This window comes from Poromitra crassiceps, assembly GCF_964638095.1.
Source record: "Poromitra crassiceps genome assembly, chromosome: 25".
Classification (NCBI taxonomy): Eukaryota; Metazoa; Chordata; class Actinopteri; order Beryciformes; family Melamphaidae; genus Poromitra; species Poromitra crassiceps.
Genome location: NC_139649.1, coordinates 21319082 through 21333531, shown reverse-complemented (window position 1 = coordinate 21333531; position 14450 = coordinate 21319082). Strand labels below are relative to the sequence as shown.

General features: G+C 41.8%; 1 protein-coding gene across 1 annotated transcript; it reads right to left on the bottom strand.

Annotated features, from left to right (window-relative positions):
- Positions 1-7792: 7792 nt before the first annotated feature.
- Positions 7793-14450, bottom strand: LOC310798388 (ras association domain-containing protein 4-like). Its single transcript, XM_083660938.1, has 8 exons — positions 14340-14450; positions 13821-13900; positions 12766-12935; positions 11593-11694; positions 10625-10676; positions 10406-10527; positions 8737-8834; positions 7793-8365 (listed from the first exon to the last, which is right to left on the bottom strand). Exons 1-8 carry the CDS (start codon positions 14444-14446, stop codon positions 8302-8304), a joined length of 795 nt encoding a protein of 264 aa, XP_083517064.1. The 5' UTR covers positions 14447-14450; the 3' UTR covers positions 7793-8301.

Here is a 14450-nt window from a genome sequence, read left to right as displayed (position 1 = left end):
GGTTCTGATGTGGATGAGTCTGACGTTTATGAATTTAGCACATTTATTGTGTTTGGTATGAAAGATTGTTTGTAGATGTTCTTGGTTGCTGCAGGAACTCTATAGCGTCTTCCCGAGGGCAGTTTTGTGAACTCATTAAAAAGGGGATGTACAGATTCACACACAATTTGTCTGGCTTTTCGTGCCGCCCGTGTTTTATAAATACATCCAAGTTGTTTTTGTTCTTTCCCAATAATTTTACTTGCCATGTTTGTAATTCGAGACAGTCTATTTCTGTTCTTAGCTCCTAGATTCCCATACCATGTACACATGTCAAAGGTCAAAATACTTTCAATAAGGCTCCTGTAGACAGTCTCCAGAATAGCTTTGCTGATTTTGTATGAATCCAATTTCCTGATTAGATACAAACGCTGCATCGCTTTCTTAAAAATGTATTCTGTGTTGGCTGTGAAACTTAGATTGGAGTCAAAAAAGGTTCCTAAGTATTTAAACTCCTCTAATGTTTCAACAGGCTGGTCATCAATCAAAACAGATGTCAAATCTTGACCTGCGTTGCGGTGACTTGCAATGACCAGCTCCCTAGTTTTAGCTCCATTAATATAAAGGGCACTGTCTTCACACCATTTAATAAGTTCTTCAATGTGGTGGAAGTATGTAGATTCATTAACTGTGTCCCCTGTCTTCATAAGGCCAACTAACACCATATCATCAGCATATTTATACAATTGGCAGATTGCATTCATAATTTGTATTGCATTTGTGTACAAGGAAAATAAAATAGCAGAAAGGACGCAGCCTTGTGGTGCTCCTGTATTCAGGATAACTGTCTCAGAAGTGATGCCACTGAACCTCACTCTCTGCGCTCGATCTGAGAGGAACTCTTTACTCCACTGTGTGATGTGGCAGTTTGTGTTGATGTCACAAAGCCTTCTAATCAAAATGTGTTTCTGCATACAGCTGAATGCAGAACTGAAATCTATAAATAAAAGTCTGGCAAAACTGTTAGGCTGCTGTAGATGCTTGCTGATAGTGTTCTTTAGTGTCAGCGTTGCGTCTCCAGTACTGCGGCCCCTTTTATACGCAAATTGAAATGGGTCGAGCCATGTGGATGTGGATGTGGTTACCTGAGGGGTGTACCACGAAACAAGATTAGTGGCTTAGCAAAGTAACTTCAGGTTTAACCCTAGTTTTGCCGTAACACGACGCTAGTTAACTTCTTATCGAGATAGATCACCATAGCAACTTATGCTCTACGGCTAACCTGCTTTGTAGCAGGTTAAGTTCAGAGGATAAGATCAAAACCCATGAAAGACCAGAAGTGACTTATACCTCCTGAAGATCTTTATGGCAGCTGGAAAGAAAGCCATCACAAAATGTTGGCTCCAGAAACATGACCCCCCGGTGGAGATGTTTATAAATATTGTAAATCAGTTACATCGAATGGAGCAGCTGACTTATAGTCTGAGGCTACAAAAAGAAAAAGGGGAAACTCTTTGGAGTAAATGGACACTTTTCCTGATCCATAGGGAGTGACTTTTGCAAATATTCTAGCTGATACAACTACATTGGTTGGCCCACGGTAACATTGTATTGTGTAACTGTTGCATCACATCATAGTTTGTGACCTCTCCTGACCTCCTGTTGTTGTTGTTTTGTTTTTGTTATTGTTTGTCCTGTGTGTATTTTCTCTTGAAAAAAGGATGTAAAAATAAAGTATAAAAAAAAAAAAAACATGAAAGACCCACCTGCTTACCAATCAGCTCTCTGGAAACAGCGAGTCACTATTCATATGGTCCCCATATGAAAAATACATTGCATTCAAATGAAAAAGAAAAAGAAAAGAAAAAAAAACATATGGCTCCTGTTGAATTAATCAAGGACTAAAGCCTTGCACCTGTTGCAGGCTACATTTAAATTACGGTAAGCCCTACTTACCACTTTGGAATATGTTTTTATATATTCATTTTAGCGCTCTCAAGTAGCCTAGATATGTTGTTTGACCCCGCCGATCGATTGCAGCTGAATAGTGAATGGAGAAATATCACTAAACCAGCATAAAAAGGTTACATAAACGTCTCCAAAGCGCACAGTGCCGTGTACGCAACGGAGCTGAGGCTGACGTTGGGTTGGAAATGGTCATGTATGCTAGAATAGCCTACTACATCTAAGCAATTTAATATGGGATCGACTGCACACAGATTATTCATATCTAGGCTACTCCTGCATTTTGCAGCTGCAACTGTGTTGCTTTTGGCCTGTATGATGTGATTGAACTTCATATTTCCAGCATCATTATATGAAATATGGAGATATGCGACTCTGCTGACAATAGCCTATATATGTGACAACAATATAGACTATTTCTTTATAAATGAAATCTATGCCCGCACGTACCGTGTCGATTCAGTTCAGAAGCCTTTTTTAATTTTACTATTATTCTTTTTTTTATTGATTAGCCTATAGGAATTATTCAATCAGTGCGACTAAACACATCATGAGATCATTATTATTCATTGAGCCTAAATGGTCTATACATACTGAGATAGATTACACATTGCTTCCACTCACAAAAAAGACATGCCGGTTTTATTGAGTTTATTGAGAGGGTGAATTGAGCTGCTGTAGATAGCCTACGTGGAGGCAGAAACCGCTCTTCAAAGAAATTACTGATGTGGATAAAAGTGGTAACTTTAGACAGTCATTCTGGAACAGACTAATAATATCCCACGCAGATTTTTATTCTGACACACAGTAGTAAAGCTTCACGATTTGCTGTTTCAATGAATGAGGAAATAGGTGTGTCTGGCGCTGTAGAAGTTGGAGCAGTCCATATTGCATTGTGATAGACCCTTCTCACGGGGGCCATTTTGTGTCGAGAAGCCAGGGTAAACACAGGTGCAAGCAAAACACTAATGAGGGTTTCCAAATCCCAATCATGGAAGTTGGAAACCCTCATTAGTGTTTCGCTTGCACCTGTGTTTACCCTGGCTTCTCGACACAAAATGGCCCCCGTGAGAAGGGTCTATTGGCAGTTGTTATAAAACAACGCCTCTTTTGCACGAGCTCCTGTGCACGGGCATTTTCATGTGCAGGAGCTCTCAGCTTGATTAGAAAAACCTGGTTCCACTTAACGAGTCTACCTTCATGGTACGAGTTAACTAAAATCCAGCTAGATGCCAATTATCTGGTTTAGACAAACCAGATCAAGGGACAGATCCTGGATCTTCTTATACAACATTCGTGGTACACCCCTCTGAGGAGCCAAAAAGCATTTTATGTTAATACTTAGGGACACGCCAACTTTTGCCCATTTGCCCATACATAACCAAGATACACAATGGCTCACCCCAGCCTGGGGTGAGGCATGAAGGGTTAAAACTGGGGGCTGCAGGTTAGGTTAGGATAGTGTAGGTTAGATTTGCTAGATTCTTGTGTTAGGCAGGCAGTTCAGGTGAAGGTTAGATTATATTAGATCAGAGTAGGTTAGGGTAGTATATGGCAGGTTTAGGTTAGGCTGTAGATTAGTTAGATTCTATGGTTGTTACTGGCTAGTAGGTAGTTCAATTTAAGGTTAGAGTAGTTAAGAGTGTTTGTGTTGACTTGTTCCATTATTTCTTTATCTCTCTCCTCTCTATCACGTATCTCTCCTCTGACTCTCACCTCTCTCTCTTTGTCTATTCCCATCCCTCTCTTCTATGCTTGTGTTTTATATGCTATATAAGTCTATCGATCCTGTTGATTGTGCTAAAATAGAAACATTCTCTGTAAAGTCCCCTGAGACATGCTTGTGAATTAGAGCTAAACTATACAAATAAACTTGACTTTCCCTTTTTAACTGTGGCTATAGCAGTAGGGAGGGTAAGCACCTGTAATTTCAGCTAACGTAAAACGTCAATCCACAAAAACACTCATTAATATAAATATTTAAGTGAAAAGTATCTATGTAATAGCTAAATAATCTAACGCTATTCCACTCATTATCTGACGTAAACAAAGTAACATGGCCGCGCCAGTCACTCAAAACAAGCTGGGCTAACGTTGCAACCAGTTGCAACTTGATAGCTAACGTGAACTAAACCGAAAACTAGCCAGTAATAGTTGCATTCTTTCAACAAACCACATTCAAGTTAGTGATATGATCATATAAACTAGAAACTTATTCGGGTGTTTTAGAACATATATCAGAAGCGAACGTAGCTAACGTTGACTCGTGAGAAGGGGGTGCAAAACTCGGCATGACAACGGCGTTAGCAGCTAGCAAGCTAAAGTCAATAAAGCTATGGTGAACTTGACAGGTCGTTAAATAGCGGACTTTTTTTTACCACTTACCTGGCACGCACGAAGATACGTTGATTAAAATGTGGCTGTAACCGTGTCAGACTAGTGCACCTGGATGATAGCTAGCTAAGTTGTTTCTTTCTAGCTGATTGCCTGGCTGCTGGTACAGTAGAAGATATTTCTTCCCAGGATGGCGAAGATATGACCCGCCCATATCTGCCTTTGATTGGCTGACTGTAGGCTGACTGAGAGACGCAGGATAGCCAAGCGAATGTGATTGGATGAACGTTGGACACTAGGCCAGAGCCGTACACTAGGCCAATAAGAGGTACAGAAGGGCGGGTCAAGCGTGGGTCATGCCTTCGCCATCCTAGGAAATAAAGTATCGCCTACAGTAGTTCGGGTCAGCAGAGAGGAAGAAAAGTTGAGAGAAATCCTCCGGCCACTTCCGGTTATGCTGCAGACACTTCTGGCGAGGCGTTAGCTTGTTGATATCAAGCCGCAGGTAACGTTAGGTAGCATAACATAACGCTAACGCTAGTTGTTTTGCGTAACTTTTATTCCATATTGGCTAAACCAACCGCCTATTATTACCGTCATAATTATGTTTACATTATCAACCACTGAAGTCATAATGTAATATGTTTTACCTGTTAACTGAATTGGCAATGTCTCGTTGAATTAGACTGGGCGACAACTTCAACACAGACCCGGCTCACGCTCATACTCCTCCTCCTGCCATCCACGTTATGACGTGCTGACGTCATCCACTTTCTCTCCACTTTGCTTGCTGTGATTGGCTGTCTAGTGGACGCCGCCATTACCCATAATTCCACGGGCGTACTTTAGCACATGGAATCGCCGATTAATCCTCATTAAAACTGAATTTTAAAATGAAATATGGATATATGAGTCCGTAAAACAGGTTAGTTTTATGTCATTGTATTGTTATTTATTTGGTGAATGAATGAAATATGTCACGTAAGTGGCACCATGATACAGATGTATATCCATATGTCTACCTATAAATACGTGGTATTGACGTTGGTATTTCAGTAGAGGGGGGTTGTGTAGTGCAGGGCAGGACCCGTTGCAATAAACGGGTCCGTCTGCTTGCATGCCTCGTCTGAAACGGAGATGACCAGAGATGACCAGAGCCGTGCCGAGCTCCAGCGAAGCAAGCAGGCAACTCGCCTGAGGCGAGGCATCACCAACCGGCTGGACACCCACGACTGCACACCCCCATCTGCCTTTTATGTATCAATATAGCCATGCATGATCCATGCTTAATTATGTTTATTGGAAAATACGTAGGCTACTAAGCTATGCCTACTTCATTTTCTTATAACAATTTCAATTCAATGATAAGCTCTGTTAATTAGCTGTAAACGTGAAGATGCATTGAAAAATAGGCTATCAAGTGAATCAATCAACGGTACCCTATGAGGCCTATCTCCAATAATATGTCCATGGGCTATATACAGTATATAGGCTCTATATATATATATATATATATATATATATATATATATATATATATATATATATATATATATATATATATATATATATATAGGCTACACTGGACGTGTAGCCTTCCCTGGGTTAGTGAGAGCCACAATGACGCTATAGGCCTATATATAGGCTATATATATATATATATATATATATATATATATATATATAGGCCTATAGCGTCATTGTGGCTCTCACTAACAATGACGCTATAGGCCTATATATAGGCTATATATATATATATATATATATATATATATATATATATATATATATATATATATAGGCCTATAGCGTCATTGTGGCTCTCACTAACCCAGGGAAGAGCTGCACTCGCTACACGTCCAGTCTCAGGGCACACTGGCATAAAAGCCTGTAGGCTATATGAATTTATTTTAATGTTTCTTTATTTGACCAGTTTTTAAAGCGAAATGTATATTTTTTATATGTTATTTGTGTGTATCTATGTATTTATGTATGTTTTTTTTATGGACCATGAGTCTGCAATAAAGCTATCAATCAATCAATCAATATATATATATATGATCTAATATGAATCTATTTGATCTAATACACTTGGGTAGAACATCAGGTTGGCCCTGTGGTGGCAAGCCACACTTTTGAAGACTGTGAGAAACACCACAATGGGGATTTGAGGTACTCAAGTGATATTGCAGGAAAATAGACAAGTTACCTGTAACTATTTGCAAAAGTATCAAGAAATAAATTGCTACATACCAATGTATACCAATGTGCCAAATATAGCCAGTCATATATTTTATTAGTCTACTATATTATTATGTATTGATTGACTGCACTGAAAATACCCAAATTGATCAGATCAGAATAAACATTTTACAGCAGCTCTCATTTGTTAGTTGTGATTATTTTGTAGTGAGAATTTGTTCAGAAAAAATTGTCAGTTGACAATTTGCTGAATCTAATAAAACACAATTTGGGAATGAATGATTTGAGATTTGAGGCCCCTGGAGCCCCCCAGACATCAGTTTGGGAGCCACTGCTGGAGCTGGAGAGAGGGGGAGGGAGGGGGGCATAGCTAGTGTTGATTAGTCTTAATCTGATTCGTCAATAATGGCAAATTATTCTAGAATAATCTTTAAGGTTGATGCAACATCAGCTGTTGTTGTTGCTGCTGCTGCTGTGGGAAAAAGGACCAGCCCTCTGCTCTCAGGATACCTCTATTGTGTTGTCTTGATGGACTGACAAGCGCACACACATGCACACAGACATGCACACACACACACAAAGACACGCTCGCGCACACACACACACACACACACACACACACACACACACAGCTCATGGGAACTCGCTGGCAAAGAGGGTCACTTAGATGGAACAATGCTAAACCATGCTGTACTAGTTTCTGTGGAAGTAGAGGAAATCATAAAGATGGCTGTTTGTTCGTGGGATCAATCAGAGCTGTAATAGGTTATCGTGTTTTTCTGTCAGATCCAAAAGCATTTAGAAAGGCACGGCTCAAATTGATTTATTACATCATGTCGTCCGTATTACATCCGTGTCAGAAAAACATTGCCGAAATCATCTTGTAGTTATACATATTTGCAGAGTCCAACCTGTTATGAAAGATCTTTCGTAAAAAAAATGTGAATACAGTATATCAATATATATTGATCTAAAAACAAGCAATAACATCAACTAAATGCAACATTATACAAATTGTAAAGAGATATTCTAAAAGTAGAAGCACATTGGTGTATCTATGATATGGTTCCATTGCAGCCTTTAATTCTACCTCTACATTCACTAACTGTACAATCAACAGTCAGCATGCCGTGCTGCCAGTGTCCTTCAACCTTCTCTCTCTCTCTCTCTCTCTCTCTCTCTCTCTCTCTCTCTCTCTCTCTCTCTCTCTCTCTCTCTCTCTCTCTCTCTCTCTCTCTCTCTCTCTCTCTCTCTCTCTCTCACACACACACACACACACACACACTCACTCACATACATACACACGCACAGACACACACACACGCGCGCGCTAGGGGAAACAATCGATACACCATAGTATCGCGATATTTTGCCTGATGATATTGTATCGATATTTGGACGCCAAGTATCGATATTTTATTATATAATGTGCAAATAAACTGTTTGCTATTACAGTACTAGACTAATAGAATCAATTGCTTTTTCAATTGATTCCGTCTACTTGACAATGTTGCTGCAATAAAATGGTTGAAGTCAGATGAACAGACTGGAAAATTGATCTTATATAAACCAGATGTTGACAAAGTTTTAATATTCAATATATCGCAATACTAGCATATCGCAACACTATCGTATCGTGACTCAAGTATCGTTTTAGTATCGTATCGTGGGCATCTGGTGATTCCCACCCCTAACGTGCACGCACACACGCACACACACACACACACACACACATACACAGAGACAGACACACACACACACACACACACACACACACACACGCACACACACACATACACAGAGACACACACACACTCAGACTCAGTCACTGGTGTGAGTTATGCCCTGAAGTTGATGTCGAATCATGGACTTCAGGGCGCTGTACCTGCGAAGAAAGAGAACGACAATAATGCTATTAAGTCTCTCTCGATTTAACACGACACAAATAAATGTGTGTACCGTAGTCAAAATGAAGGAAAAACAGTAGATAACAGAAAATAACCCTCTAACTCATGGTTAGAGGGTTGCAATCTCAGTCATGTGAGTTAAAGAACGAGACAACTTGGCACACAGTGACGATTACAGTTGAACAACAACAGTGTCCTGCAGTGAACTCTTCCCCCGTTTGGATCAGCTGAAGGCCAAAGGCAAGACACTGGCTTCACATTCTACAAATCCTATGTGTTGTTACAGAAGTTCGGCTGGGAGGTCTGTGAGATTTCTGCATCTGCAGTCTATAGAGCAGAGTGAGACTACTTTTTGGTCAGTTTGGTGATCTCACGCTCCTCTTCCTCCTTGAGCTTCTCCACGAAGCTGTCCAAGACAGGAATCTCAAACTTGATGTACTGGGCAACCTGAGGAGAAAAGGACGGAAACGTACGAGCATGAGAAGCCGACACTGGCACTGATTATGATACCTGATTACATGATTATTATGATTTATTTTATTATAATGACCTCTATTAATGACTTCTGGAAGCACATCAATGCCTCCAAATCAAACTAGTCTATAATAGTCAGTCACTGTCAGCTTTCCCCCCTAAGCACAAAATCAAAACAGTCAACACGGGTCGGGCATCGAGAACCGGTTCCAAGGAATCGATTCTGCTTATTGATTCCTAAACAAATTCTGGGTGCAGAACATATTTGAAAACTGAGTTCCCACCCAAACATATCAAGCGGTATGTTGTAGGGGTGTCAAAAATAATCGATTATAAGATGCATCGCGATGCGGACCTGCACGATTCTCCATCGATTCACAAATGTCAAAAATCGATTATTTAAAATAATAATAATAATAATAATAATAATAATAATAATAATAATAAAATAAAATATAATGGAAGTACATGCAGTTGTTTATTTTAATTATGGATCATAATACAATGCAATTCTAAATGCACTTTTTATTTTAAAAGAAGCCACACAGTGAGAAAAAAGAAAGTGAGAAAAAATAAATCATGTATTGGGGAAAAAAGTGATGCATCGATTTAAGATGCATCGAGATGCATCGATAATGGAATTGAATCGTAGCCCTCTGAATCGTAATCAAATCGAATCGTGAGGCCAGTGAAGATTCACAGCCCTAGTATGTTGTATACAAAAAAATATAAACTGTTGGTTTAAAAAAAAAAAAAATGACAAGCAATGTTATGATAATATGAATATGACTGAATATGGCTTGGGTAATAGTTTATCAAAAAAACATCCCCCCCCCTGCCTGTGAAATAAGCATGTGACCTGTTTTGACCCTGCCCCTCAAAGAATCGGTATTGAGAATCGTTGAGAACCACAATCGATAAGCGGAATCAGAATCAGAATCCAAACGATACCCAACCCTCGTAAACAGCCTTCAACAAAAGAATGACACCATCCCAGTGGAGTGTAAATATAGAATGGAATAGCTCTACCTGCTACCATATCTGAACTCTAATTAGTGTGTTACAGTAATAGGCCCTTTTCACAGCATCCACTTTGAGGTGGTAAAGCAGGAAATAAAGCCGGTGTAACCAATAACATTAATGAGGGCCCTGGCCCTGGAAGACCTACATGGAATGGTATTGGTCACACCCGCTTTACTTCCTACTTCACCACCTCGAAACAGTTGGTGTGAAATATCTCTATATACAGTGAGATTCTCCCTGTGAGAAACCTAGAAGAATGCTTTCCTCATCAACAATACTGTTTTACTTTCCCCCGACTTGCATACCGTTAACAGACAGGCATCTCAGTCCATTGTCACATCAGTCTAAAAACAGGACCTATTTCCCCTGCTTGCTAAAATTAACCCAAGTGTCTATCCTTGGGCCATTGTGTCATTGTGTGTCTGCGTTGGAGAGAGGACAAAAATAAAAAACGAGGTCACTTGGTGTGAATGAGATGGGGATAGCGATAGAGGGAGTGGTGGCAGGAGGCCCAGACTCACATCATACGTGACCTCCTCTCCCAGGTCGGCCTCTGTGATGAAGATCTTGGAGATCTTCTCACAGGGTCCATAAAGCACACGGGCCACCAGAGGATACTCAGCATCCCGCAGCCTGGCCCTCTCTGCAGGACGAGAAAAACAAAATCCAAACTGACGACACACACTCACTCACATAAACGGACATGCTGTGTAAAAACCAGACTGGAAGTTCAGACTTACCACCAGACTCGTGCACCATGTACAGAACAAAGTCGTCAGATTTATTCTCCACCTTAAAAAGACACAAAATACTGATTATATTTTGGGTTTTAAGTTTCACCAGCGCTACTGAAGCACCGCTCGGGTCTGTGAGCTGTGTGTCTTATAAATACAGTCAATGTCTCGTCATAGACGCTGGGGTAGCTGGCTGGGGGTGTGGTCAGGGTGGGATAAATCCTCCCCATTCAGCATAGTTAGCATTTAGCTGCTAGCCCAGCCCAGGCAGACAGGATCAGTGATTCAACCACCGCAGTAAACACACATCTGAACAGACTATGTACCTGCTCTAGAATCCCCAATCCTGTAGTGTAGAGCTGCAGCACTGTCCTTTGGTGAGTCAGCCCATTGAGATGTTGTTGTTTTTTACCCCACTCGCGCGCCAGCCTTAGTAACATTTCGTGGGCGTTCCCACACAGACCGACTGTCTCTATAGTGTCTCTATAGCTCAGTGGTTCTCAATGTGGGGTCCGGGGGCCACCAGGAGTCCCTGAGAGGGTTCCAGGAAGTCCCCAGCAAATTGATGAATTGTTAAATTTCACCATTATTTCCTTTATGAGAAGTTGACACAAATGCTGGAGGAAGTAAAGAAGAGGAAGCTGAGAACATAGGACCAGTGGAGAAGACGAGGCGACAGCTTAGTGTTGGCACCAATAGAGGGAGACGTGTGCGCCAAATAGGACGGGGGAGAAGAAAGACAGATGGGAAAATGGAGAGGAGATCTGGAATCTGCAAGAAAGGCTGCCATCGAAAAGAAAACTGAAGTGAACGGAACGCAATTAGAGAAGGTAGCAGAATGACTGTTTTGATCATAGTTTCTCTGCTATCATCTCTACCTACAATACAGATAGTCGTGGAATTCTCCACAAAATCACATCTAAAAATCAGGGTCGTTGATAAGAGAAAGACGATGAATGAGTGTTATAGCTCACCCTGAACTTGTGCAGCAGCAGGTTGAGGACTTGTGCAGTGGTCATGGAGCTGTTGACCCGCACGTTGGTCACCGAGCCGTACGCCGGAGTGAACACAGATGTCTGAGGAGACGAGTGTGGAGAAATCCATTACCCACAACTTCTAAGGAAAGGAACAGTTCATGTTCAGAGGAAATTTCCTTCCTCAACAGTGGCGATTCCTGGACTTTTCCAGCTTGAACACCTTGACCATTTTGAACAGGAAATCTCAAACAGAAAGGAAATCCCTGGGCCTGCAGCTGGAATGTGTTCAATCACAGCTTAGGGTGTGTGTGAAACTTCTGGAGAGGTTGATGAAGGACCTCCGTGTAACCCCACATTCCCGGGGCGCCTTCGTGAAGCCAGCGTACAGCGGGCTATTGTGAAGCACTCAGCGCTAGCATGGACACACCCGCACGGGAAATGACCGCCTCTCTGCACCTGGACATGGGTCAACAGAGGGATGCAATAATGTGTGTGTGTGTGCGTGTGTGTGTGTGTGTGTGTGTGTGTGTGTGTGTCTGCATGTGTGTGTGTGTGTGTGTGTGTGTGTGTGTGTGTGTGTGTGTGTGTGTCTGCATGTGTGTGTGTGTGTGTGTGTGTGTGTGTGTGTGTGTGTGTGTGTGTGTGTCTGCATGTGCGTGTGTGTCTGCGTGTGTGTGTGTGCTTATTACTACGGATGCACGATGATATCGGCACGTCATCGGTATCGGGCCAATAAAGGTTTTAAAATGAAATCTCAGTCTCAAGCTGAAAAAGAACGTTTCAGCCGATGTGACAGACAGGCCGATAAAATTATGCTTTTAATTATGCACAAATGTTTGACGCTTACATAAATGCTTTACGAAAAGTTGAAGTAGTTTTCTTATTTTACCCAGTGAATGTGTACATTTTGAAAAGCATTGTATTTATGTCTGCATCTGCCAGTGGGCCATCATGATAAGAGTACCGTAGGCTATAACTTCAAATAAACGCAGAGTCCCAAATAGTTTATTTGAAGTTTTACGGTAGCCATTGTTCATTCCTCTACAGGAGAGAGTTGATGTTCTCTGAAATTAGGTGGGATTTGTGCATATATCGACAATCTGCCAAAACAGTTGGAAAATATCAGCGTTATCAGCAGAAAATCCAATATGGTGCGTCCCTAGTTCTGACCTTGTGGTTGTAGAAGTGTCCGTTGATGGAGAACCTGTGTGTGTGGAGGCGCTGCAGGTCTCTGTGTGTCTTTGACCTCCTCTGGACTGTCATGAAGGAGGCGTCGCTCCTGGTCCTCAGCAGCTGAGGAGCCTCCTCCTCCTCCTCCAGGCTGCCCCTGTCACCGCCTGCTGGGATGCACACAACAAACACAAACACACCTGCTCAGGTGCGTCAGTGTCCTATGCTGCCTTTTCATATTGCCTTTTCAACTTGATGGGAACGTGAATTTGGGTTCAGCAGGATAATCTTCACAAACGTGAATAACTTTTACGACTTTTAAATAAATACGTAAATACGTATAGTGATTAACATTGGTGAAGATTATCCGTTCCCATAAACCTTTGTTAACCACAGACCTTATTTTATGCATTTAAGTGAAATCCCCATTCTAAAACCCCATAGACTTTTCCCCTGACGAACCAAAATGGCGGCAATTTCTGGTTAAGCCTACAAAAATACGTCATCCCTGCGGTACTCTATTATAGTGAAAATAGATGATTCCCCTTTTTTGCTGGGGACCCCCTGGAACCCCCTCAAGGACTCTCGGGGGTCCCCGGACACCACTTTGAGAATCACTGCATTAGAGAGTTGGTTTGCTAATCTGATCCGGGTGGCAGCTCGAGCTTTCCATTGAAAATGTTGAGTGTGCAGCACCAAACTATAATCTGTTTCATTGTGTGTGTGTGTGTGTGTGTGTGTGTGTGTGTGTGTGTTAATCTGCTATAATCCAACACGTGCATGTGTGTGTGTGTGTGTGTGTGTGTGTGTGTGTGTGTGTGTGTGTGTGTGTGTGTGTGTGTGTGCGTGTGTGCGTGTGTGTGTGTGTGTCTGTCTGGGTGTCTGTGTGTGTGTGTGTTAATCTGCTATAATCCAACACGTGTGTGTGTGTGTGTGTGTGTGTGTGTGTGTGTGTGTGTGTGTGTGTGTGTGTGTGTGTGTGTGTGTGTGTGTGTGTGTGTGTGTGTCTCTGTGTGTGTGTGTGGGTTTGTGTATGTGTGTGCATGTTTACTCACTACTTGGTCCAGTTTCTCGACCCAGCGAGTTATTGTTAGACTCTGCTGCTACCTGATTTGCAACATCAGCTCTGTCGTTCCTGTACACAAACACAGTGGTTAGACTGCAACAGCTGACAACAAGTTTAACATGACAACATCATGCAACAGCTGACAACAAGTTTAACATGACAACATCATGCAACAGCTGACAACAAGTTTAACATGACAACATCATGCAACAGCTGACAACAAGTTTAACATGACAACATCATGCAACAGCTGACAACAAGTTTAACATGACATAATGCAGACATTGAAATGTCTTTTCCACCTCAGATTCTATGGAACAAAGCTAGGTCAAAACCTAGCATATGGCCGGCGTGGGAAAGCGTCGATGTTAGCTTGTGCATGTGGTGCCCTGTGCGTGTGTGTGTGTGTGTGCGTGTGTGCGTGTGTGTGTGTGAGTGTGTGTGTGTGTGTGTGTGTGTGTGTGTGTGCGTGTGTGTGTGTGTGTAAAGCGTACAAAGGCATATGTACCGGTTGAGTCCTGTGGCAGAGTAACGCAATCTCGCGTTGTCGTCGTGCATCTGGAGTCTGATTGGTCGACGCAGACCCCAGTAGATATTCAGCAACCCCTCGAGCATGAGC